The sequence below is a fragment of the Xenopus laevis genome, chromosome 1L, assembly GCF_017654675.1.
Source record: "Xenopus laevis strain J_2021 chromosome 1L, Xenopus_laevis_v10.1, whole genome shotgun sequence".
Classification (NCBI taxonomy): domain Eukaryota; kingdom Metazoa; phylum Chordata; class Amphibia; order Anura; family Pipidae; genus Xenopus; species Xenopus laevis.
Window position 1 is genome coordinate 40587278 of NC_054371.1, and position 24511 is coordinate 40611788.

General features: G+C 41.0%; 1 protein-coding gene across 11 annotated transcripts in view; it reads right to left on the bottom strand.

The window, feature by feature from the left end:
* Nucleotides 1-5263: 5263 nt before the first annotated feature.
* The window catches only part of fryl.L (FRY like transcription coactivator L homeolog), a 211861-nt gene continuing 192613 nt past the window's right edge, over nucleotides 5264-24511 (bottom strand). For 5 of the 11 annotated variants that reach the window (XM_041588844.1, XM_041588838.1, XM_041588816.1 and 2 more), the window contains 12 exons: nucleotides 22872-22880; nucleotides 22338-22538; nucleotides 21369-21542; nucleotides 18224-18477; nucleotides 16331-16538; nucleotides 13658-13807; nucleotides 13401-13499; nucleotides 11280-11348; nucleotides 9517-9534; nucleotides 8034-8144; nucleotides 7625-7812; nucleotides 5264-6796 (listed from right to left, as the gene is read on the bottom strand). In XM_041588844.1, the coding sequence (XP_041444778.1) occupies nucleotides 6538-6796; nucleotides 7625-7812; nucleotides 8034-8144; nucleotides 9517-9534; nucleotides 11280-11348; nucleotides 13401-13499; nucleotides 13658-13807; nucleotides 16331-16538; nucleotides 18224-18477; nucleotides 21369-21542; nucleotides 22338-22538; nucleotides 22872-22880 (1740 nt within the window). In that variant the 3' untranslated portion in view covers nucleotides 5264-6537. The remainder of the gene's footprint in view (nucleotides 6797-7624; nucleotides 7813-8033; nucleotides 8145-9516; nucleotides 9535-11279; nucleotides 11349-13400; nucleotides 13500-13657; nucleotides 13808-16330; nucleotides 16539-18223; nucleotides 18478-21368; nucleotides 21543-22337; nucleotides 22539-22871; nucleotides 22881-24511) is intronic. The other 6 variants (XM_018229741.2, XM_018229725.2, XM_018229765.2 and 3 more) reach the window with 3 other exon arrangements.

Here is a 24511-nt window from a genome sequence, read left to right on the forward strand (position 1 = left end):
GTTAGGGGCAGATTCTTGAAATGGTGTGACATGACTATAGACACAAAGATACAGATTTGTATGATTTTCAGATCGACTGTCACATAATTTTTCGTATCATGGCGATTGCTCGATCAGATGGGTTAAAAGATTTATATTGACTACTGATATCTGTGTGTATTGCCTATCTGATTATATCAATGGGAGACTGTCACTAGTATTTGTTGGCCATAACTTCCATACGATTGCTGTCTGTCAATTAATGGCCAGAACATCGTCTGATTTCTTCTTTTTACAACTTCATTTAATCTGAATGGTTAGCGGTAAATTGGGAGATGGCAACGTCTGATTGTTCGTCAGACATAAGGATATATCTGCGCGTCTATGGCCAGCTTTAGACATTCTAAATCATTCGTATGAGTCCCTATCCCTGTGAAGCTTAGAATCCAATCACAGCAACACACACACACACTATTGGCAATATTGTCAGGAGCCAATTCACCTGTCTGTATGTTTCTTTGAGTTTTGAGGGAATCCACAGGGACACATACAAACCAAGACATTAGAATATCAATAATCCCAAATGTGGCTTTAAACAATGAGCAATTTAAACCCTGCACACTCCCAATTAAAGTTCTGTGCTTTAATTTCTGTGGCAGCAGAAGAGGTAGAATAAGAGTGTTCCCCGTTTCCCTGTAAAAGAGTGCCAGGGTCCCCATGTATGTGTAGGTTTCATCTTGGTGGGTCCCCTCAGGGGCCCGGACTAGTAATCTGTGGGTTCTGGCAAATGCCAGAGGGGCTGCTATAAGGTGCCATAGAAAGTCAGTATTTAGTGGGCTGGTGGGAGCTGTTTGGGCCTCTATGTGGGCTGATTGGGCCTCTGGTCCCCTCCATCCAAAAACATACATGATATCTAGATCCCTGGTGGGAATGTGATAGGGACCTTAGAGAGAAAGCCATACTGGGGCAGGGATTGATGTATAATCTCTAACTCTAATGTAGTGCTGAACATGTCCGCACTAAATAAAATCTTACATAAGGATATTCAAAGCAGTGGATCTAATATAAAGTGGCTAGTACAGCTGCTGTGCCAGGTACATCACTGATTAAATGTGCATAAAATCAATTCAATTCAATGTCACACTCTGTATCAGGTATGGGTAACTTCTGTGTCCACAGCCTCTGGGAGTTGTAGTTTAACATCTAGATTCACTACTTGCCTACAACTTGTTTTAAGACTTAGAAATGATACCGGTGTATGACTTGTACAGAATTTCTCAGCCAGACGAGGAGGGTGACATTTCTGCTCAGGGAGGGTATCAATAGAAAGCTTTCCACGGGCAGTTGATCTCTACTTGAGGAAGCTCATCTATATCTTTATTCTCCAGCTATGCACACAGCTCATGGAGGTGACTCACCTGCATTACTGAATAAAAATTTGCAATTGGGGAGAACTCAGAGGTCAAAAACATTATTTGGGGACTGAGTGAAATCCAATACAAAAGCCTGAGCTCCATGATGAATTATTATGAAGAGCTCAATGTGCAATAGCTGAGGAGGGATATTCTTGCGGTTTGTGTAATTTATAGTTGAACATTATGCACGTATACTGAGTGGGATGAATACAAGTCAATATTTATTAGAATAGGAAGTGCCTGCTAAGGGTGTATTGCTACTGAAGAATGGGGCACGGTTAGTGCTTTCTGCTTGGAAGATTTATTGGCCGCCCTTTAACAAGGCATACTTATAATGAGTGAATGGTATATACAAATGATATGGTGAGTGCAAGATCCAGTGACAACAGTCTAATAATAAACCAGTATAACGTAGCAGGGGTGTTGGATCAAGCACTGGAAGGACCTGTCACTTCAAGTCATTGGCATAGAAAGGCCTATAATAAGAGAAGCTTGGATTCACTCTTCATTGCAACAATCAATGGCTATGGGGGCTCCCTTCCTCTATCACATTAGCTCCCACCCACCTAAATGTCTCCTAACCCAGCTCTTTGCTCCATGAGCCTTATCCTAATTCAAAGATAACCCGTTATCCAAAAAACAAAAGTTCATGTAATAAGGGGATGACACCAAGAATAAATTTGTTTAATATCATCAATATATATCTAAATATTAGAGCAGCCTTTATCCCCTCTGCTCAGAATAGATGGCACCTCTCTCCACTACCCAAGGGAGAGGCTGTGTCACGCTAGGAATAATGTACAACCTCCAGGTTTAACCATAATGCATTGCAACCCCAGTATTGCTTCTGAATTTGGCTCCAAAACATTCTAAGCTGCTGGCAATCGGAAATACCCAACATACTTCAACACTTTATTGTACGGTCAATGGAAAGAGGTGTATAGACACAGCTTGGTCTATATCTGACCTACTGTATATCTTCCATAATGTTGGACCGCAAGGGATGTTCCACAGCATCACAGAACTGCAGCTTGTATTCAATATGGCCGATAACATCAATAGGAACAATGGTGGCCACTGCCAAACCAAAGAATGTGGTCCTGTTTTAGGTGGATGTACAGGTATGGGACCGGTTATTTAGAATGCTCAGAAACTGGGGGGGAAATCTGGAGAATGTAACGTAACTTGGATCTTCACAACTTAAATGAGAACGAAAGTGCAACAGCCCGCCCTTAACTACCTTCCTTTGGCCTCCATCACCTCTCCCTCCACACAGTCTGTTGGTGCCCCTATCTGAAAACCTGAGATAAAAAAAAGAAGCTCAGAGGAGTACCCAGGCCCCATGTTCTGTCCATTTGGATACTCTTCATTTCTCACTGCCGTCACGGACCCTGCAGGTCGCGTGTGAAATTGGAGCTAATCTGGAATCTGCTTCAACTGCACATGTCGTCGAAGAGACCCGAAGTATATCCAAAGGGACAGAGTATGGCACCTGGGAACTCTGCTGCACTGCATTTTAGGGGGCTTTTATACCTAGGGGAGGTTTAGTTCTTCTTTAAGTCTACTAGAAAATCATGTAAATAATAAATAAACCCAATAGGCTGGTTTTGCCTCCAATAAGGATTAATTATATCTTAGTTGGGATCAAGTACAAGGTACTGGTTTATTATTATAGAGAAAAAGCAAATAATTTGTATAATTTGGATAATTTGATAATAATAGAATCTGAAACACCACGGCAAACTCCACTACCAGGTGCAAGAAGAAAACTCTATATTTCCCATCTCCCCCCCCCCCCAGGGCAGTGGCTTCCAGACTGACTTTTTTGGGTAAAGCACCTGCTTTGAGACATAACATTTGTCAAGGATTCTCTGTAGCTCATAACAAGGTTTCAGTCATATGTAGATATCACTGTCTTAGGGTCAGGGCACACTGGCAGATTCGGGGAGATTCGCCTCTTCTTTGGGGCGACTAATCTCCCAGAACCGGCTGAATGGCACTCGGAACGATTTTTTTTTACGAAGTCGCCCAAAGTTGCCTCACGAGGCAGTTCAGGTAGATTAGTCACCCGAAGAAGAGGAGATTTGTCGCCGGGCGACTAATCTCCCCGAATCTGCCTGTGTGCCCTGACCCTAAGAATATTTAGGGCAACAAATAAGCATTAATCCCAAAATCTCACTCTAATTGACCTTCAAGCTTCAGATAGGGGGTGTTTCCACAACTTGGGTCCCCAAAGTCTTAAAGGAGAACTAAACTATTGCCCCCCTCCCCACACTGTGCATTAGTCAAAAAACAAAATAGTTTAGGGGGGCTTTTGGTACAGGGGGGTTAAGTTCTCCTTTAAGGTGAACAACCCCTTTAAGTCTACTTAAAAATTATTTTAGTATTAAAGCCAATAGGATTGTTTTGCTTACAATAAGGATTCACTATATCTTAGTTGGGATCAAGTACAAGCTACTGTTTTATTATTACAGAGAAAAAGGAAATCTTATTTAAAAAATGTGGCCTATTTCAATAAAACTGAGTCTATGGCAGATGGCCTTCCCCTAATACAGGCTTTCTGGATAACGGATCCTTTACATGTATTATTTGCTCTCCAATCTTTCCTAATTGGACTTTAGTCTGGGGCACCCCCACTATTTTGGAAACTTCTGCCTTAGGGTAGACTGGCATCTAGACTAGGGTTTGAGCTATTCGCAAGTAGGGACGCACCGAATCCAGGATTTGGTTTCGGTATTCGGCCAAGATTTGGAATTTTTAAGCAGGATTCGGACAAATCCTTGTGTTTGATATTTGAACTGAATCTGAATCCTTAAAGGGATACTGTCATGGGAAAATAAAATGTTTTCAAAATGAATCAGTTAATAGTGCTGCCCCAGCAGAATTCTGCACTGAAATCCATTTCTCAAAAGGGCAAACAGATTTTTTTATATTCAATTTTGAAATCTGACATGGGGCTAGACATATTGTCAATTTCCCAGCTGCCCCAAGTCATGTGACTTGTGCTCTGATAAACTTCAACCACTCTTTACTGCTGTACTGCAAGTTGGAGTGATATCACCCCCTCCCTTTTCCCCCCAGCAGCCAAACAAAAGAACAATGGGAAGGTAACCAGATAGCAGCTCCCTAACACAAGATAACAGCTGCCTGGTAGATCTAAGAACAACACTGAATAGTAAAAACCCATGTCCCACTGAGACACATTCAGTTACATTGAGAAGGAAAAACAGCAGCCTGCCAGAAAGCATTTCTCTCCTAAAGTGCAGGCACAAGTCACATGACCAGGGGCAGCTGGGAAATTGACAAAATGTCTAGCCCCATGTCAGATTTCAAAATTGAATATAAAAAAAATTGTTTGCTCTTTGGAGAAATGGATTTCAGTGCAGAATTCTGCCGGAGCAGCACTATTAACTGATGTGTTTTGAAAAAAAAATTTTTTCCCATGACAGTATCACTTTAAAATCATGAGACTTTGCTTCACAAAACAAGTAGGTGAAAAAATGTTTAGCTGAGTGTCGCCATCCTCATTTGCATATGCAAGTTAGGGCTCAGAGTCAGTTAGGTATTCGTTTCAATCTTTCATGAAGGATTCAGGGGTTCGGACGTATCCCAAATAGTGGATTCGGTGCATCCTTACACATTAGACACCTACTTTTAGGGTTGGTATTCCAAGTATTCAGCGCCTGCGGAGGTCCAACGGTGGCAATACCAAGACATCCAGAAGCAAGAAAGATAGATGTAGCTTTGTTTTCTTCCTTTTTTTTAATCACAGTGGATAAAAGGTGTATAAAAATTGCAGGGTATTCCTTACAGAGCAGGGACCATGTTGGGGCTACATTCATTTATTATACAAAAAAATGCTGTTGGTGTATAGAGAAACCTGTTTATTTTGTGCTACAGATTTTCATTTTATTTTTTTACAGTAAGCTCTTAGCGCCAAGGCTGGAGTTTTTGGTAGCTTTGCCTGTTTATCAAGACCGCTCCTAATTACAACATAATGAAACATAGATGCATTTATATTGTTGGTTACCTTTATCTAAGCCTCCTATAAAACTAGGCCATACAATACATACTCTACCTCACAATGTCCGCCATTGCTTGAGCCTCTCGGTGCCACTTAGAAGCATTAAAAGGGTTGGCGTTTGTACATCTATCATCCTATAACAGTGCATCGCACAGATTTACAAGAAAAAAAAAAAAAATACTGGTAGAACACCATAATGAGATTCTAGAATATATACAGAATAAAATAAGTTATCTGTTCCTCTAGGGAAAACTGCGGCTGGGCAGCACATATCTAAATATACATTTTAAAGTCTCTGCAGGCAGCTACTTTTTGGTTAGTACTTAATATTTATACCATAAGCACTGGTCAGAGAACTGAGCAGCATTCTAATAAAGTTAAGATATATTATTCTTTTTTTTTTCTGTTTGTTTGTTTGTTTTTTTAGAAAAACTGGGGAAATCCCCAGTTTAAAATAATTTGAATGTCCTACCATTTACACGGTATGAGGTGTTAGAGCTAATAAAATAAAAATTTATCCAAAAATAATATTGCAGTACTCTTTGAGGCATGCGCGGAGACCTTCTGTACACTCGAGAAACGTATCTGTCAAACACACGCTCCAACTGCCATCTGCACAGACTGGAACATAAAGGAGAAGTTCAATTGTGGCCCCACGGCTTTTGTAAGTCTCTTTTGTCTTTTTTTTGTGGACAGTCCATAGCAATGTACATTTGTCTGACCTGGTGACTGGTTTAATCAGAAATCCTTTAGGTGAGACACTGCAATAGTGAGCATACAACATTGCGCCTCATTAAATCCTATATATTGCACCAGCTCTGGTATTTACACGGTGTTAGCCCTTTTGCTTCTGGGTAGTAAGCTTGGAACAAAAGAAAACAAAAGAAAACAAAACAATAAATCTCCAGGCGTAACATCCATTGTCTGACACACGGAGTCTCCCTTTCCTCAGCCGCTCAACTGTCGGATGGAGTTCGTGACTGTTTAAGTTCTACGCAGTTTTAGAGAAAAAAAATACGCATTCATCTATAGGAAAAACAGTAATTATGAAAGGTGCTTGATGAGATTCTCGGACATCCAGTGCTTCACTTTTCCTGACATCCACATGAAAGCGGCTGTTCAAAACTGAGCGCTCCCCATGTCAGTGACCGGTTGGGCTTTGGAGAGAAGTTGGTAGGACTGCACGACTCGCAGTGAAAGTCTGATTTCTAGATTGAGCTCCATCAGTTTCGAGCTGGCTTTGGACATGTCATGCTTACAGCCAATGATAGCAAAGCTTCCGGTCTGGCCTAGGGACTGATGTCGGAAATAAATATGCAGTAACGTTTGGACTGGATCATCATCTGAGCTTCCAAAGATATCATTGGGCCAGACAGACCTGGGAAGCAAAGGAAAAGAGGAATATGAGGACAACTCAACAGCAACAAAATAAAGCAACCAAAACCAAAATACGCACACCCAATTAGTACGGACTTAATTAGGCCGTCAAAATCTTTTTTCTGATGTGCTGGTACAGATGGAGAAATTTGGTTTGTAAACTTAATAATAAAGAGGCTATAATGAAAGTATCTAGTTATCACATTGCTCCTCAGGAGCTAGGGAAGCCCATTGCAATTATATGTAATGACGAGCTCCAGGCTCATTGGACTTGACTGATCTAATAACATCTGCTTTCCAGTGGTCGGTGTTACGAGTCTTAATATAGAAACCAAATAAACATAAAATAGAGCACAGAAACAAACACCCAGGTTTAGCGTAGGATTGCGGGTTATCTTTTGGAAATGATCCCATATTAACCACACGCAACTTGATTTTCTTCATTTCTCTTTATCTGCTTTCTTGCACACTGTTATTTCTACCCTTCTCCAGTTGTCATAATTACCCCTATCCTTGCCTCCTGCTTTCCCCATCTCTTCTCGTCCTTTCCATTGAGCCATTAACTGTTTCCCTGGTTCTTATGCCGTTTTTCTCCCTTGTCTACTCACGTGTGCCGAACACTCACTCCACTCATCTTATCCTACCCCCCCTTTTATTGGCTCCCTTTTAGCTATTCCTAAAATGGCTGTGGTTCAGAAGCTACAACGTTTCAGAGGCTACCATATAATTTGCCTTTCCCTAACTCAAATTTGGAATGAGATAGGGAAATACTCGTCGTTAGCATGTCCAGTGAAGTCTACAAACATATTAAATGCCCATTCAAACTCACCTGAAAGCCTTGACCTGTGCTATGGCTGATGCAAAATCATTTGCTCTCAGGCTTTCTATTAAAGAATGAACGGCTGCTTCACTTCCTTGGCAAAATTCAGAATTGTCTTCTATGCCAACATCTGAAGAGGACTCTGCTTCCTTCAGGTAAGACTCCAGCTGGGAAAGCTCCTCAGACATGTTTATAACCTAAAATATGATTACAGACAGCATTTACACATAATCATGGCAATTCCTTCCCTGGGGCATAATTACTCCATTTCCTTTTCCAAGAGAGTCATTTTGAGTTGAATATTTTGTCATGTACTAACTTCCCCCTTCCAACCTAAACAGACAATCAGTTTTTTGGGAAGCCAGGGATGAAAATGCATATGATTTCACGGAATTTCAGAAGGAATGTGGGTACATACCTCATCCTCTTTCTTTATTGAGTCCACTTGATTGATGAGTTTACAGTAGGACTGGAAGAGCAGCAGAAGCTGGAAATGCAGCTTGTACAGCCTCCGACATAACTCAAGCTCCTGGGAATAGAAAGAGAGCACAGGCTTAAATCCAGAGAATCAATCACTGGCAATTGGACCAGCACAGGATTTGCAGAATCAATGGCGGCTATTGGTTTAGTGCAGAGAAAGTTAAGACAGGCTTCTATGTACTAAGGAGATGCTAGGAGTCTTGTTAAATGAAATGCATGGAAATGGCCCTGCTAAAAATTTCACTTTTACTCTTTAAAGGAACACTAACGTCCAATAAAGAATTAGGACAGGAACGCTACACATTATATTTTGGGCTTTTTAACCACCTCAAATAAAATAGAGGCCTTTAGCAGTGAATATCTGCGCTTCTGGGGATGCCCCCCAATATTCACCCAGGCTGCATGCTGTGGGCTGCAGTCAAGTTACTGGAGGGACTGACACACAATATACAGTATATTTATTTACAGGTATATCTGTTATCCAGAATGTTTGGGACCTGGGGTTTTCTGGACAATATAACTCTCCAAAACTTGGATCTTCTTAATTAAGCCTACTATAAATCATGTAGATATTAAATAAATCCAATGTTGGTTTTGAAACCAATAAGGATTGATTATATTGTCAAATCGATTTGCAATTAATTTGGATTGAGATGGCCCTTTCATAATTCAGAGCCTTCTAGATTAAGAGTTAGCCTCCTAACAGCAGTCCAGAGCATGTGCGGGTTTACTGACACTGAAAAGAGGCCTAACAAGATCAGAAGACAGGGATCTGATGTAAACAAATTTAAAGTCTGGATCATTACTGTTATAGGGCTGGTACAGTAAGTTCACTATATCAAACACAGCATTTCTAGCCAAGTTCTTCATTCGGGGTTTCTCCTTTAAAAGTGTGATATTTTTAAGAAACAGCAAGGGATGTATTTTAGGGGGCAATGTAGATTCCCCAATACACACACACATTTTAGTGCTTAGTTCTCCTTTATAAATCTGTACTCTTTGGAAATGCCTGGAATAAGTTCTACAGATGAACGTTCTGATATCGCTTAGTAAAACGTAGAATATAGGAGCCCATTTACTTTATGGGATGAAAGCATAAATTGATAGATAGCTGGGTTAATAGAGCCTTTGTCACAGAGACAGCAAATAGTCCATAGGCAAGGTGTATTTCAAGTAAACCCAACCTATGGCCGTATGGGTGTTGCTAAAGTCAAACTCCCAGCATTCTCAGCGGTGCTGCCCAATGCTAGAAAGTGGTATCTCAGGAACAGCTAAAGATCCCAGGCTGGCTTTCCCTCACCCAAGCACCACGCTGTAACTGTACAATGGCGTAACGTTGCTGGCTCAACAAATGGACAAGACAGATGAACGTCAGATTTGAACCTGACACGTTTAGCATTTGATAAAGAACCATGACTTACTGCTAGTATTTCCATTTGCTAAGCAAGAAGGTGAGCAGGTCACAAAAACACAAAGAAAGAGAAAGAGCAAGAGTTAGTGAGAATGCATGTAATGGGCTCTTTACACTGCAGCCAGTACATGAACAACAACATTCTGATGGGAAACAAGTCTTAACTATATGATCTCAGCCATTTCCTATATAAGCAGCGAGAGCAGAAATCCAGCTATAATGGCAGAATGCCTCTAGTAGGGTGCCGGGGAACTGTAGCAGCTAAAAATTCTCATCCTGGTGAGCCATTTTCTTCATTACCAATGCATACAGTCTGGGTATAAATGGATAACACACGGCACGTACACTTGAGTTAATGCTGGTATATTTACATATTCTATTTGCAGATACCCCAAACACTAAATGTATTTTTGCCAATTGCATTTTACATGGGCAAGGCTTGCTTGTTGTCTGTGATAATTAAGAACCCCTACATTCATTTCCCAACTCTGTATGTAGTAGCTCAGAATCGCTGGCTTGTTGTTCAGGACTATGGGCGGATACTCCTGGTTCCGATGGAGAGTATGTTAGTCTAGGTGAATACGGGGAGGTTGATCCACTTTTCTCTGCCTGCATTTTGTATGCAGGCAGTGAAAAAGCAGATTCAGTCCTTTGTGTAGTTCCACTGACAAGGCATCGTCTGCTTGCAGTTACACTGGTGTGAAAATATGAAAGAATCCATTTCTGATGTGTGTCTGTCAGTGGAGCTACAAAAAGTGGATGGGAGCAGATAGGCTTTTCTCCGACTATCTACAAACTCAGGCAGAGAAAAGAAGATCACCCGCCATGTGTTCCCCAAGCCTTAAAGGAGAAGGAAAGCTCCAAGACAGTTTATTGCCAACAGATATTGCCACAATAGTGCAAGCTAGAATGCTATATTTATTCTGCAGAATGCTTTACCATACCCGAGTAAACAGCTCTAGACACTGTCTCTGTTTCTTTAGGATAGAAGCTGCCATATAAGTTTGGTGTGACATCACTTCCTGCCTGAGTCTCTCCCTGCTCACTTACAGCTCTGAGCTCAGATTACAGCAGGGATGGGAGGAGGGAGGGGGAGAGGAGCAAACTGAACATGCTCATGCCCTGCCCTGGAGGTTTAAGCTGAAAACAGGAAGTCTGATACAGAAGCCCATGTGTACACAATAAAAGGAAAGAAATGCTGTGTTTCTTTTGACAGAGGACTCAGAGCAGCATTACTTTGAGGGTTAACTGGTGCATTTATATAGACCTTTCTGATAAGGCTTACTTAATTTTAGCCTTTCCTTCTACTTTAAGAGACTTCAAACTTAATGACAGAGAATAACAAAGAACAGTAAGAGGTACAATCAACCAGTAATGCAGTTTCCATTTCACTTGAGATTATGGAGGAGAATGTATGTAGATGTTGAGCATCTCATAATCATCACTGCAGTGATTTCTACTGAAAAGGGGCTCATTGATTAACAATATCCTAGGAAGTAACTCATATCAACCAACCTGCAACTGGCCACATAGGTAATGGCTGATTGATTTGCCCAGTGTTAAATGAGCGCAACTGTATTAAAACCATTAGACGTAGACTACATCCCTCTCAGCAGTTAACTGGATAATATTTTTTATCAGCAGAGACAGACATCTCTGCTGGATCACTGGTGTACTCACTACGGAGACTGTACAGCAGCAAATACTGCCTACGAGTCAATGAAGGTGCAAGAGGCTCCCATGTACAACACAGAATTTGTTAGGGGCACCTACCTGTGCTTCTGTATTAGCTGTAGGAGCACTTTCTCTAGAACCAAAGGTCCTTTTGCAGTTATCCAGCCACTGAAATGAGACATAAAGGGGACACTTAGCAACACATTTGATGCAGATTATTTTACAGAGTAAAAACAGTAGTAAAGAGTCAGGGCTACAGAGGTGACAGCCTCCTGCACTACATGAGACAGAAGCAAGCTTCATCCACCCTAAGGCAGTTTGGGAATAATGGGAAATATAGTCGGCAGCAATGGCGGACTAGTTTTAAAATGGCTTCTTCATTCGTGAGCTAGTCAGACTTGAGGTAATTAACAACAAAAGCCTCAATGGCTTGCATAGCTATTCATAGACTCGCTTGCTAGAAGTAATTTGGGTGGCCTCTAGCTAACCTTGAAGCAACGCAGCAAATGAGAAAAGAGGAATGCGTTTTCCTCATCAGATCAATTCAATAAAGTCCACTCACTTAGTGAATTAACTAAGGAGGTCTGCATTAGGGAGGGAGGGTGATGTCTCCAAGGAATACAGTGCCAGATTCAATTAGTGACGTGGGCCCAAGGTTCCCTGTAAATTTCATTTTCTTCCCTGACTTGACAGCAGTGGCTAATGAATAAATAGTGCGCAGAAAAAAAAACAGAAGCAGTGCAGCCCTATAGCCTTTAACTCTGAAATATCATTCCCATACGGTCTCTTGCTGTGCAGCGTGTCTGCCAGGAATCCAATTAGACTTAACTGCCTCCTTACCAACACAGAACCGACACTTTTGCCATTTAATACTCAGCCACAGATAATGCTGGCGATAAGGGAAATATTGGTTTTATGTACCATTTCCTTATCACTCATAAGACCAGTACCCGACCTACAGGTATTACTGTATTCAAATCATGGTACTGGGGAGAGAAAGGGCCACACGCTGCCCTCAAGGGAGCCACGGGAAAGAGAAGGCTCATTTATCAATTACTCATTGGCTAAATGGAAAGGGCTTTGTATAAAACCATGTTGCATAGAAATGGAAAAGGCCAAGAAATCTATTGAGAACAAAGAATTCTATATAAAAGCACCCTGGGGGCATTCTGTAATATGGAACACATTTTCCCTCCCTCCACTTAAATGCAATGGTGACACCGGAGACTAGGCCAGTCAGTTAGTATAATGTTTTGTGCATTAACAGCCTCAGGGCAGAGTGTGTATTTGTTGCTGCTCCTCTAAATCCCATAGAAGGTCCCTTCATCATAAACGTCCTGTGCAGACAGTACAGGTTGCATATTATTATACGTAGAACACATATCATTCACATTTAGTCCCCTAAAGCACAACCAATGACCCAAAAAACCTTAACTATTATAAACTGGGCCCCGGATATCCTGCATTCTCTTGGCTCCCTCTGGAACTCTGGACCACATTTAGTAAAAAAATAAACCTCAAATTTGCCAAATAAATGTGTTATGCGTAAAACAGATATAATTTACATTTATTCCAATAAAGTACAACCTATGACCCAAAAAAGCTTCATTATTATAAACTTGAATCAGGCATTGTCTTGGCTCCCTCTGGAACTCTGGACCGAATTTAGTAAAAAATAAACCTAATTTGCCAAATAAAGCTGGCTGTAAAACATTCAATCGAGAACACAATTTCTGTACGATCAGGATATGGAAACAAAGTTTCCAGTTTATTTATTAACATAGTCACTTTAACTCTTAGGATGGGAGTTTAATGAACTTACCGAATTAATTGCACTAGCAATTTATTTAAGTACATGTTTATAATGAATTAAGCCTGGCATAGGTGGGTAATTTATGTGATAGTAAAACCTAGTAATTTTAAATTTGATACACTATTACAGGGTTTTTCTTAAAATCTCAACATAGATCCTTCCAGTTAATTTGAAATATTCTATAATTGATAAAGAAGGAGTATTTTTTCTCAATCAACGTACTCAGGATAATCAACTGTGTTGAAGTTGATTATGTAATAACCCAGCCCAAATTGTGGAGGGTCATCCTAAACAGTACGGAGATTCCAATATGGTGATGTTTCTTCTTACAATAGACAATAAAGGTGCATGAGTAAATGTAAACAAAATATATTCCTTTCCTAAGGAAAGAATGGTTGATTCAGTACCTGCTCGGCAGCCTCCCGCTTGGCATTGTAGGTATCCAGGTGTTCCTGAAGCTCGAGTACACTAAATTTCAGGGTTTCCAGTAAGCCACAGGACATCAACTGCAACACAAAACGAGATAGAATCTTGAAACGACTAAAAAGGGAAAGAATTTATCTGTAAAGCTGAAACAGAACAGAATTATAAGTGAAAATAGACCATTGACTGGGACAAGAGAACAAAGGATAAATAATTGAATGTTTCCTAATGGTGATTTTACCGTTTCTGCATCCACAAAGACCGTTGGGCACTGTGAGCAAGCCATCATCACCTCAAGGGAGCTTTTAAATTTGGTGCCAATTCGCTGCAGGCTTTCTCCGAGGAAGCTGACTGAATCGTTTGTCAGTGCCCCAAACTTCCTTTGTATGGTCTATAGAAAGAACAGACACAGGTTCATGTAAATACAAGCGATTATTCCAAACTGCTCAGTGCTTATCTAGAGCAGGGGTCAGCAATCTTTACTATCAAAAGAGCCATTTTGCCCCCCTCTTCCACTAAAGAAAAATAGTCTGGAGCCGCAAAACATAACACAGCTTATAAAATTTTAAACGTTTTAACCTTTTTTTTTCTTCTTTTTTTTAATTTTAACTGTTACAACAACAGAATACAACAAACAGAAGTGCAGTGTATATGTGTAGGCCTACAATGAATCAATAGCCCTATTAAATGTTAGTGTTCTCATTTGTTTAATGTGACTTCTGTTTCTGAAGCTCCATGCTGATCTTCCTTCTCTTGTCTTGAGTGTGTGACCGCTGTAAGGACCATGATGAATCATCTTGCTGCGGCTCGGTCTTGCCTGTCACTCCTGGGACATCTATACAGCCCTCACACCTGCTAGTGGCTTCCTGAGTTTGCGACCGCGGTAAGCTAACTGTTTACCGCGGTCGCACACTCAAGAAGCCGCCAGCAGGTGTGAGGGCTGTATAGCCGATGTGACAGGCAAAGCCGCAAGACCGAGCTTAACCAGTAAGATGAAGAGCGGCATGAGGCTCCAGAGCCGTGGGTTGCCTACCCCTGATCTAGAGGTTAATGCTCTGAAAGTACATATCATTATAAATTCATGGGCTGTAAATTTGCAACTAAAAGCCTGTTTTAAAATGCATGCTGGGAATTTATGACCGGTCAAACAAGGGCCCAGGGAGCTCCAACACCGCGCATCAGTTCAGTAGAGGGTACTGGGAGTTGTCATTTTTGTTTTTAACATGAACTGAAAATTTCCCTGCCCTTCAAAAGAATAATACATAAAGTAGTGAATACACGAATGCTTTCATGTTTCCACCTGCACTGGGGCAGAATCATCCATGTGTCTGGGGGCAGGTGTCATCGGCAGTCTAGCAGAAAGGCCGCGCTGTGTAACAATTACAATGTATTCTATAGACACATACAGCCGTAGATCCTTTTGTGGTGGAAATGCCAATTTATTTGGGGATTTCATTGCTATAGAGAATAACGTCTTGGCCAATGAGAAATGCAAACTGTGGAGATCTGAAGAGTGGGATAAATTGATTGCAAAATACCAAACCAATGGATGACTATTTTCATATGCAGTGTTGTAGCCTTTAAAACCACAAACACCCAGTGAATGGCCTATTAGCAATTTTAGGCGCATGCTAGAGACTGTGCTGCTTTCAATGTTGCCATGAAGTCTGTGGTTAAACCAATTAATACGATACTTGTGTGGATCTAAACAGATGATAAGGAAACCATTCTTTCAATTCAATTACTTATCTTGATCTCAGGGAGTACTACATTGATGGATAAGAAACTGGGTAATTCCATTAACTTGTAGGTTTCCTCTTATTCCAATTAAATTACATATAAAGATAAGGAAAGCAACCATTTTAACATGACTCAACTCACCTGGCATTATAGAGAATCATCACACAAAGCACTAAATGCAGAGATTTCCAGATTTAATCTAGTGCCACATTTGGGGGATTCGAGTACCAAGGTCACTGAGTAAAGGTGGCCATACAAGGAGAGATCCGCTCGTTTGTCGATGTCGCCAAACGAGCGGATCTCTCTCCGATATGCCCACCTTGAGGTGGGCAATATCGACCTGATCCGATCGTGGGCCCTAGGGCCCAACGATTGGATCCTAACGCATGGGAAATGGGGGTTGGATCGCGGGACCGCATCAACAAATAGATGGGGCCGCGAGTCGGGGGGCTCCATACACGGGCCAATAAGCTGCCGACTTGGTCTGTCGGCAGTTTTTATCGGCCCGTGTATGTCCACCTTAAAGCTGGCCATAGATGTAAAGATTTTGAAAAGTTGTTTTCGTTATCGTGAGACCAAGATTAACGATTGTTTAAATGTAAACAATGTTTAACCTGGCCGATCAATTTTCTGACAGATGTCGGACGAAAAATCTTAGATGTACGATCGTTCGATTCTCACTAACTTCACGATAATTTGACGGATTGGTCGGATTGCACGGAAATCGGTCGTTCACCAAAGAAAAATCTTTGCGTCTATGGGGACCTTAAAGGTGGCCATACACAGGGAGATCTGCTCCTTGGGCCAAGTCACAACCACGGTGAAGGCACAGGTCTACTTCCCCTATAATTATGATAATTATGTTACATTTGCCCCACCCTGACTAACCCAAGGTAAGTAATTGTTTCTATTTATACAAAGAGCATGAGCTATATAGATGTGCCAGTGCAGCAGAAATAGCATGCATTTATTCATAAGCAATAGTAAGTGCTTTCTCAGCAACATGAAGCATTTCCCAGTCACACTCTTAGTATGCAACTCGCTAAATGCACAAGCCCTGAAAATATATTTGCAATGGTCTGTCACTTTATAATGGGCAGCCTGGATTTGCACGAGATGAAGGTTCTGCGAGATGAATCTGACAGAATGACGGGGTTTGCTGGGGGGAACTGACCTGAAACAGCCTGGAGAACACATGAAAAGTGTAAACTGCGCAGGAGCCATCAGTCTCAGACAGCATCTGATTGACATGGCAGCGCCAGGCTTCCTCCTCATCCTCGTAGGCCACAGGTTGGAAAGCAGCCAGAATCGCAGAGAGAAAGGGCGAAGGGGGTGGGGACGCCTGAACCTCTGCAAAGCAGTCCTGTTCTCCCTCGTCCTGGCTGTAAATGGATCAGAAGTACTATGGTTAATAGGTGCCGGACACCACACTACAATAATGCATTCGGCAGATACAGGAAGAAAAACGAGCAAAACAGCACAGACTCACAGGCTCAGCGTTCCAAACACACGCACAACACAAGACGAGAAGATATATTTGATATTCTTTGTGCTTAACAGAAAGGTAGACATCTTCTATTATGGATGGCACCAAAATAAAACCGTTAAGCACAAAGCCCATTCGACTTCTTTCGAAGGCTGGTCATGAGGAAATGCAGAGAGAATATGGAATGACTCGGCTGGAACCGGCCCAAAAGCAACTGCTGCAGATTCAGGTTTTTTTTTTTTTCCCCCTTTAATTATCTAAAGTAATATGTGTACTGTATATAGAGCACAAAAGACATGAGAGCATCAATTTTCATGGACAATCAATTTAACTGGCTGCCGAGCAAAATGCTGTAGTATCCGCTCTCTGCCAAGTGTATGTGCTCTTGACGTTTCTCCTTTGCACCTTGAAAAGGCCTCCAATGGCGTGATCTGTTACACAGCAGGGAGGGAAGGACGTCATGCCTTTTTGCCTAGATGAGCAGCCCTTATTGGACTTGTGGACATCGAGCCACTCATTATTGTGGGAGGGAAGTCAGCATGTTCCAAAAGATAAAATGAACTTGGAGTGGTCAGCGTTAGTAACAAAGTAGCCAATTTCTGGGACATCAGTAGTAAGTTTTGTGCTGGATGAACCTGTCTGAGATTCAGGGACTCTGTCTGAGATTCAGGGACTAGTCCAATTGCCATTTTGGAGTCAGGAAGTAATTTGTCCCCTCTGAGGCAAATTGGAGAGGCGTCAAATGGTTTTTTTTTTGCCTTCCTCTTAATCAACTGGCAGTTAGGCAGGTTAAAATAGAGTTAAAAGGTTGAACTTGATGGACGTGCGTCTTTTTTCAACCTGCCACCACTACTTCTTATTTGCCATTCACGTTTAGCACTGGACTACTGATGCTCCAATAGTGGCATCTATGTAGCATCAGTTGCCAATTAGATAGAATATAAACATTGTCAAAAAGATTCCAATATGTCATGATATTCTCCATATTAGAATTTTTTCTGTTATACATCGATGCCATTCATGTCATCATATATTCATCATTACTCAAATATAAATCTAACGATAGATCTAAGCAGAGTTTTCGGTGGCCATAAAAGGGCTGATAAAAGCTTACTGGCCCATGTATGGGGCCCTTCCTATATCTTGGTAAACGCCAGCCAGATATCTAATCAGGCAAATAGGGTGAGGACCACATAGACGGCTTCACACAGTACTCTCCTGATAAGTCTCAAAAGGCCTAAAGATCGATCATCTCAATATGGCACAGCATGTTATTAGCCAACCAGGTAATGACCTGCTTAGTACACCTTAAATGTTGTGCTCATTGAATCAGGAGATTAAGAGACTTGCCCAACGCAAGCATATGTGTCACAGGAACTGAGCCCTGGCAAGGGAACCTGAAATGAGTCTAGTGCCTTAACTACTCAGTGAGAAATCCTTTAATTTCCAGGTGTTAGTGGGAGGAAGAACAATGCTTTTTACTTGGACATCTCTGCTAACTACATATAGAAAGAAAATCAAAATGAGATAAATTAGAGACAGATATTTAATATAATAGTAATATGGTACAGCACAACGGACCTTGACAGATCAGAGAAATCGGCTTCTTCCTCTTCACATCTTTCATCCAGCTCCTTTAAAGCAAGTGTGACGTCTTCTTCACAGACAGAATCAGGGGGGCTTTCAGGAGCTGGGGGTTCCAGAAGATCACAAGGTTCTTCTACCTCTAAGGGCTCCTGAAAAAGTAGTTGTTCATGCTGCTCTTGGGTAACATACGAGCCTGTGTCTTCACTTGCAGTGCTCAGCTGCTCATCTTTTCCTGCTACACTGGCCTCCTGAAAGGGAAAAGGCCTATTACTCCTTGTCCTTAGACCATGGGCATTTACCTTAAAGGAGAACTAAACCCTAAAAATAAATATGGCTAGAAATGCCATATTATATATCTTGAACCAGCCTAAAGGTTGATTTAGTCATCCAGGCCTTCAAACTAGTCATAGGAGTTTCCCATCTTGGATTGTATAAGGAGTGTCTGTGACACGCACATGCTCAGTGGGCTTTAAGCAGCTGTTGAGAAGCTAAGCTTAGGGATCATCGCAAGTCATCAAGCAGAAAATGAGGTTTTCCGGTGATATAAGCTGATGCTACAGGGCTGATGCGAATTGTGCTGGTTTATGAGCTGCTCTGTACCAATAATTTGAATTATTTACAAATAAGCCTTATATTGTGTCATTTATATTATATGTATATTTAGTATATTGTGGGTTGTCCCTAAGCTCAGCAAGTGACCACAAAATGTGCAGTGAATCAGCAGAAAAGAAGATGGGGAGCTACTGGGGCATTTTTAATGACACAGATCTTCATTGCCAAAGGGCTGTGGTTGCCTTGGGCTGGTACAGAAGATTTTCTACTCTACTTCTTGTTAAGCTTTCTTTCTCCTTTAAAATATTTTAAAAACAGTTTGCAGCTCGGAAAATGCACTTTCATAAAACAGGGTCTGATTATATCCTTCTGGCTGTTGTTGATCTACCAACAAAGCTGTCCAACTGGAGGCCTGCAGACTGGATGTATGGCTGTCAGTCTGCTCTAGGGCTCCATAGACTTTATTGTATGACATGTATTGTATTTTAATATAATCCAGCTCCAGAACATGCTGTATGGGAATTAATTAGCCCAATACATGTAATAAATTGGACAGCACTGATCTACAATTGCAACCAATCTCAGGTAAGTGCCAAAGCAATGAACAGTGCACTCTGGGGCACACTGTTATTTATGGATTTGGTCTCACTAAAGGGGGCTGCAGATGTCTACTGACAAAGGGAGGGTACGTCACCCCAAAACATTGAATTCACTATACAGGTCAAACTCTGGCTTGAAATATAGGTCAAGGAGCCTAAATGATATGCAATATATGTGAGTGCTGTTCCTATTCTTTAAAGTTAATACTATATGGTGATATTAAGCTAAACATCCAGGGAGCAGAATGCACTGCTGGAGAATTGAAGAAGTGCTGATGAGAACCCTTTTTATATATCTTTAAACAGCAAAAGGGCAACAGTATGAACATATCTGTAAATCAGCAGCAGTCATTTGCCCTACTGGTAGCAATACTGAGAATTGGCAAACTAAAGGTGGCCACACATGGGCCAATAAAAGTTGCCAACCCTGTCCTTCCAGATGGGCCTGCTCAACAGATATCTGGCTTAAAATAGGGCAGATATTTATTGGGCAGGTTTGAATTTCTTATCTGATGATGACCACATTGGCATGTTGATGTGGCCCTCATCTGACGGGTCTGTGGGCCACTCCATATGATCCCATCTTTGGCCCCCGGGGCCAACAACTGGATCAGCAAGATTAGATTTAGAATGTGGGTGGCCAAACTGGGCCCAGATATGATCATTTGGAAACCTTTCTAAAAGTGCAGAGTATAGCCATCTTTACTTTCATGATCAGTTATATCTGTAATGTTCCAGAATGGTACAGAAATACTGTAGGAGATACAGGCAAGCAAATCAAACCATATCATTCCTAAGGCTATTCAATTCAGTATCAGTGACTTTATATCTGCCCTTTGGAGCATACAATTATGAATGCAGCAGATAATACAAGTATTTCATTCAATGCATGTCCTTTGGTGATTGCATTAGTATCAGTGAATAGGAAGCATAAGAAAACACTCCACCTTTTCCTAAATTGTAAACTCTTACTTGTGTTAGTGAGACATAAAGAATAGATATAAAAGCACCCATAGAGGAGCACAAAGATAACACATATGGTGAAGAACCACCTCACATTTGCAAATGAAAGAGCCTAAATACTGCTTAATCTCACTGTATGCTATATAGTATTTATCCTACAGAGTGCTTAAATGCTATTGGCATGTTGAAGGGAAGTGGGTTGTTTCTGGTGCCATGTTGATTTAACAGACTTGCTATCTCCTACTGCTCATTTGTACAGCCTTTAGGTGTAGACCCAGTGCAGTGGAACATATTTGGCCCTCTGTTGCCTTTGACAACAATAGAAAGTGCTTACCAATTTCATACTCTTACCATTTTTGAGTACAGTAAAATATAAAAAAGTATTTCTACTACATGACTGAACCAGGAAAGCACTTGCAAGTTATAAACTCACTGCCTGGCCTAGATCTTGGTCTATCAAATGGAAAGGTAATGTTGAATGAAATGAGAATACTTACAAGTCTGTGGTCGGCAAGTAGCAGCACTGTCTCATCCACCCAGGCCTTTCCAACACATTTAACACTAGCTTGCTGGACTGTAAGTGTTCAGCCTGGTTGCAAAGTACCAACCACTAACACAGCTGCCCTGAGGTCCTATCCCCAATTACAGCCCAGATCAAAGACTAAAAAAAAAAGCAGGTACACTACTAAGAAACACCAGAAGGAAATAAAATCTACTTGATTCTAGGACCAAAGGAACTAATTGCACACAAATGACTGATAAATTAACCACTTCACCAGGAAAAGCAAATAGCGTATGGGGAATATTTGTAACCTTTTTGGTAATGTGTGTCTGCATTAATACTGCCTTTTTGACATGGTTTACCAAAAACACAAAAGGTTAGAAATATTAGAAGTAAACATAAAATTATCAAACTGACACACATGACAGTTGCACTCAAATCAAAAGATTAAAACAAAAAAAAAGCATTGAAACCACTAGAAAGAACCCAAATCAGCCGTGCACCAGCCCAGATTTCTCCCCACCTCAGGCAGCTGACTGTTAGCGCTATCTGGAGGGGTCACCTCCAGACTTGGGGTCTCAGCTCTGGTTCGTAGAACTTCTTCAGTCAGAGCACTACTAACTATAGAATCTAGAGAATGCTGAAGAGAGTCCACGTGGTCTGGTATACTCTCCTCCATCGTGGAATCGCTGTGAAGCTGAGGAAGAAAGAGGTTACAGTGTCAGCAGAAACAAAGAACCAATGGAAATCTAAAAGGCTACAGATACATTTAGCTTGGACATTCATACCATCTTGAGTGTATTTTATTCATTATTATTATTAAAGGAGAAGGAAAGCTACCGAAGCAGTTTATTGCCAATAGATTGACCACAATAGTGCAAGCTATAACAATATATTTATTCTGCAGAATGCTTTACCATACCTGAGTAAACAGCTCTAGAAGCTCTCTCTGTTTGTTTTGGATAGCAGCTGCCATAGTAGCTTGGTGTGAAATCACTTCCTGCCTGAGTCTTTCCCTGCCCGTTCATAGCTCTGGGCTCAGAATACAGGAGGGAGGGGAGGAGGGAGGGGGAAAACGGAGAGGGATAGAGGAGCAAACTGAGCATGCTCAAGCCCTTGCCCTGAAGGTTGATGCTGAAAACAGGAAGTCTGATACAGAAGCCCATGTGTACACAATAGAAGGAAAGAAATGCTGTTTCTTTTGACAGAGGACTCAGCATTACTTTGAGGGATTACTGGTGTATTTATATAGACCTTTCTGATAAAGCTTACTTAATTTTAGCCTTTCCTTCTCTTATAAGACATCAAGGTGAAGTTTCAGCCTACCTTCATAATTATATCACACTATGCCCTACCTCCATGCTGGGCTTATAACTTTACCTGATCTCCAATTTTGAAAGGGTAAGTAAGAAGACTAAATTGCTTTTATATGTAGACATCACACTGGCATTTACTGTATTGACTACAGCGACAATAAGGTATTATAACCTACCATGTGTGCATGAGACAATATCTGACTTGCTGTCAGTGCTTCTTCTTCTGAGGACTCATCTGTGTCCTCCTGATTGGTCAGGTTCAGACTGGGGTTGCTGCCAGAGTACTGGCATTCCTGCAAAGACGGGGTATCCCCTTTATCAATGCTGTCCAGAGATCGCCTGCGGACACCCCAGTTGAAGTTATCCATGCTTTCACCCTAGGAAGAGACAATATATCAGGCGACATATGTAGATGTTTCCGTGACAAATCACAGGCAATGCAGGACAGAGGAGGATTACTTGTTGTGCACTTGTGAGAGATGGAACATTTCACTCTAAGCAATGACACACGGGAAAACTTGCATTGACAGTAACAGATATTTGAAGCCTGTAATTGGGTCTATGGATCAAAAAGCCAACCTTAGGCATGTTTTAATTTCTATAGCATTGTATGTTTTAGTTCACATGAGTCAGAGTACACGCACGCACAAACACTAACACCACAGAAGGATCACAGCGGGGACAAGCCACTCCACCAGGCTGCAACTTACCTGCAGCTCCTGGTTAGCAAAAAGGAAAACACAAACAATTATATAATTAACGAGGACAGACACAGAACCAGGAGTCAATTGCATCTAATTTCACTTAACCCTTTGCCCTCTGAAAACAACTGAACATATAGTCATATCCCAAAGCACAAATATTTCTCGAGAAAAATATTTGGTCACATTAAATACATGCAGTTGCCTTAGAAATGGCATTAGAATATATTGTTTCTGTTTAAGGAACAGTTCAAAAACAGTTGTAAAAAATAAAAACTGGGTAAATAGACAGGCTGTGCAAAATAAAAAATGTTTCTCATATAGTTAGTTAGCCAAAAATGTAATGTATCAAGGCTGGAGTGTCTGGATGTATAACATAATAGACAGAACACTACTTCCTGTTTTTCAGCTCTCTAACACTGAGTTAGTCAGTGACTATAAGAGGGGGCACATGGGACATAACTGTTTAGTGAGTTTGCAATTGATCCTCAGCATTCAGCAACAGTTATGACCAATGTGTCTCCCCTCAAGTCACTGATTGGTTATTACCTGGTAACCAATCAGTGTAAACCAAGAGAGCTGAAAAGCAGGAAGTAGTGTTCTGTTCTGTTAGACATCCAGTCACTCCAGCCTTTATACATTACATTTTTAGCTAACAAACAATATTAGAAACATTTGCTATTTTGCACAGCCTATTTACCCATATTTTATCTTTACACTGAACAATACCATTAAGGCCTCACGCACATCTGCAGTCCGGATCCAACTGAAACAATGCATAAAGCAGATGAATGTGAGACCCTAAAATCACCAGTGAATTAAAAACTGTTTATGCCTACTACATGAATATAAAAAGATATAAGAATATTATATTAACATTGTGCATATCTGCCCAAATGCCATATCCCACAATTTCCTTCAAGTTGTTTTGAACTGTCTAATTAGAATAATAAAAGTAAATGGCTACTATGAATTACTGTATTCAAGCAAATTTGCACCACATCAGTGCAGAACACTGTCAGTTTCTTACTATATTGTTCACAGCAGACTATCCCCCATATGTAATAAAAGGCACTAAGTTTTTAAACAGATGACCTGTATATTCTACCTGCTGATTGGTCGCTATGGATTGCTGCTCCTGACCAAACGTAGTGCCTTTCATTACATAACCCTATATGTTTCACAAGTTTGTATGATGTACTGGGAATCTTTTTGTCTCACTTCATGCTATTCAGTTTCAGACTGGTTCACTGGCTACTAGGAAAACTCCCTGTGGGGAGACCCCCGACTCAAATCACGTGGCCCTGTTTGGCCATTCCCCATTTATGTATGAGAAAAAGGGGGAGACATGGAGGGAGGAGTAGATAAGTGCATGCAAAATAAAGAAGGGGAGTAAAAAGAAGAAAAATAGGGTCTGTTGTCCAATGTGTTCTGGTGGGTTCCTGACACTCCAGTCCAACAATGAGCTCAATCATCAGGACAATGGGGTGGAGCTTATTAAATACATATATATTACATATGGTCGAATAGTCAAACGATTTTTACTTCGAATTGTTCGAATCATTCGATTCGATCGAATTTGACCCATTAGATGGTCGAAGTACCCGAAAAAATACTTCGAAATTCAAATTTTTTTTCATTTGAATCCT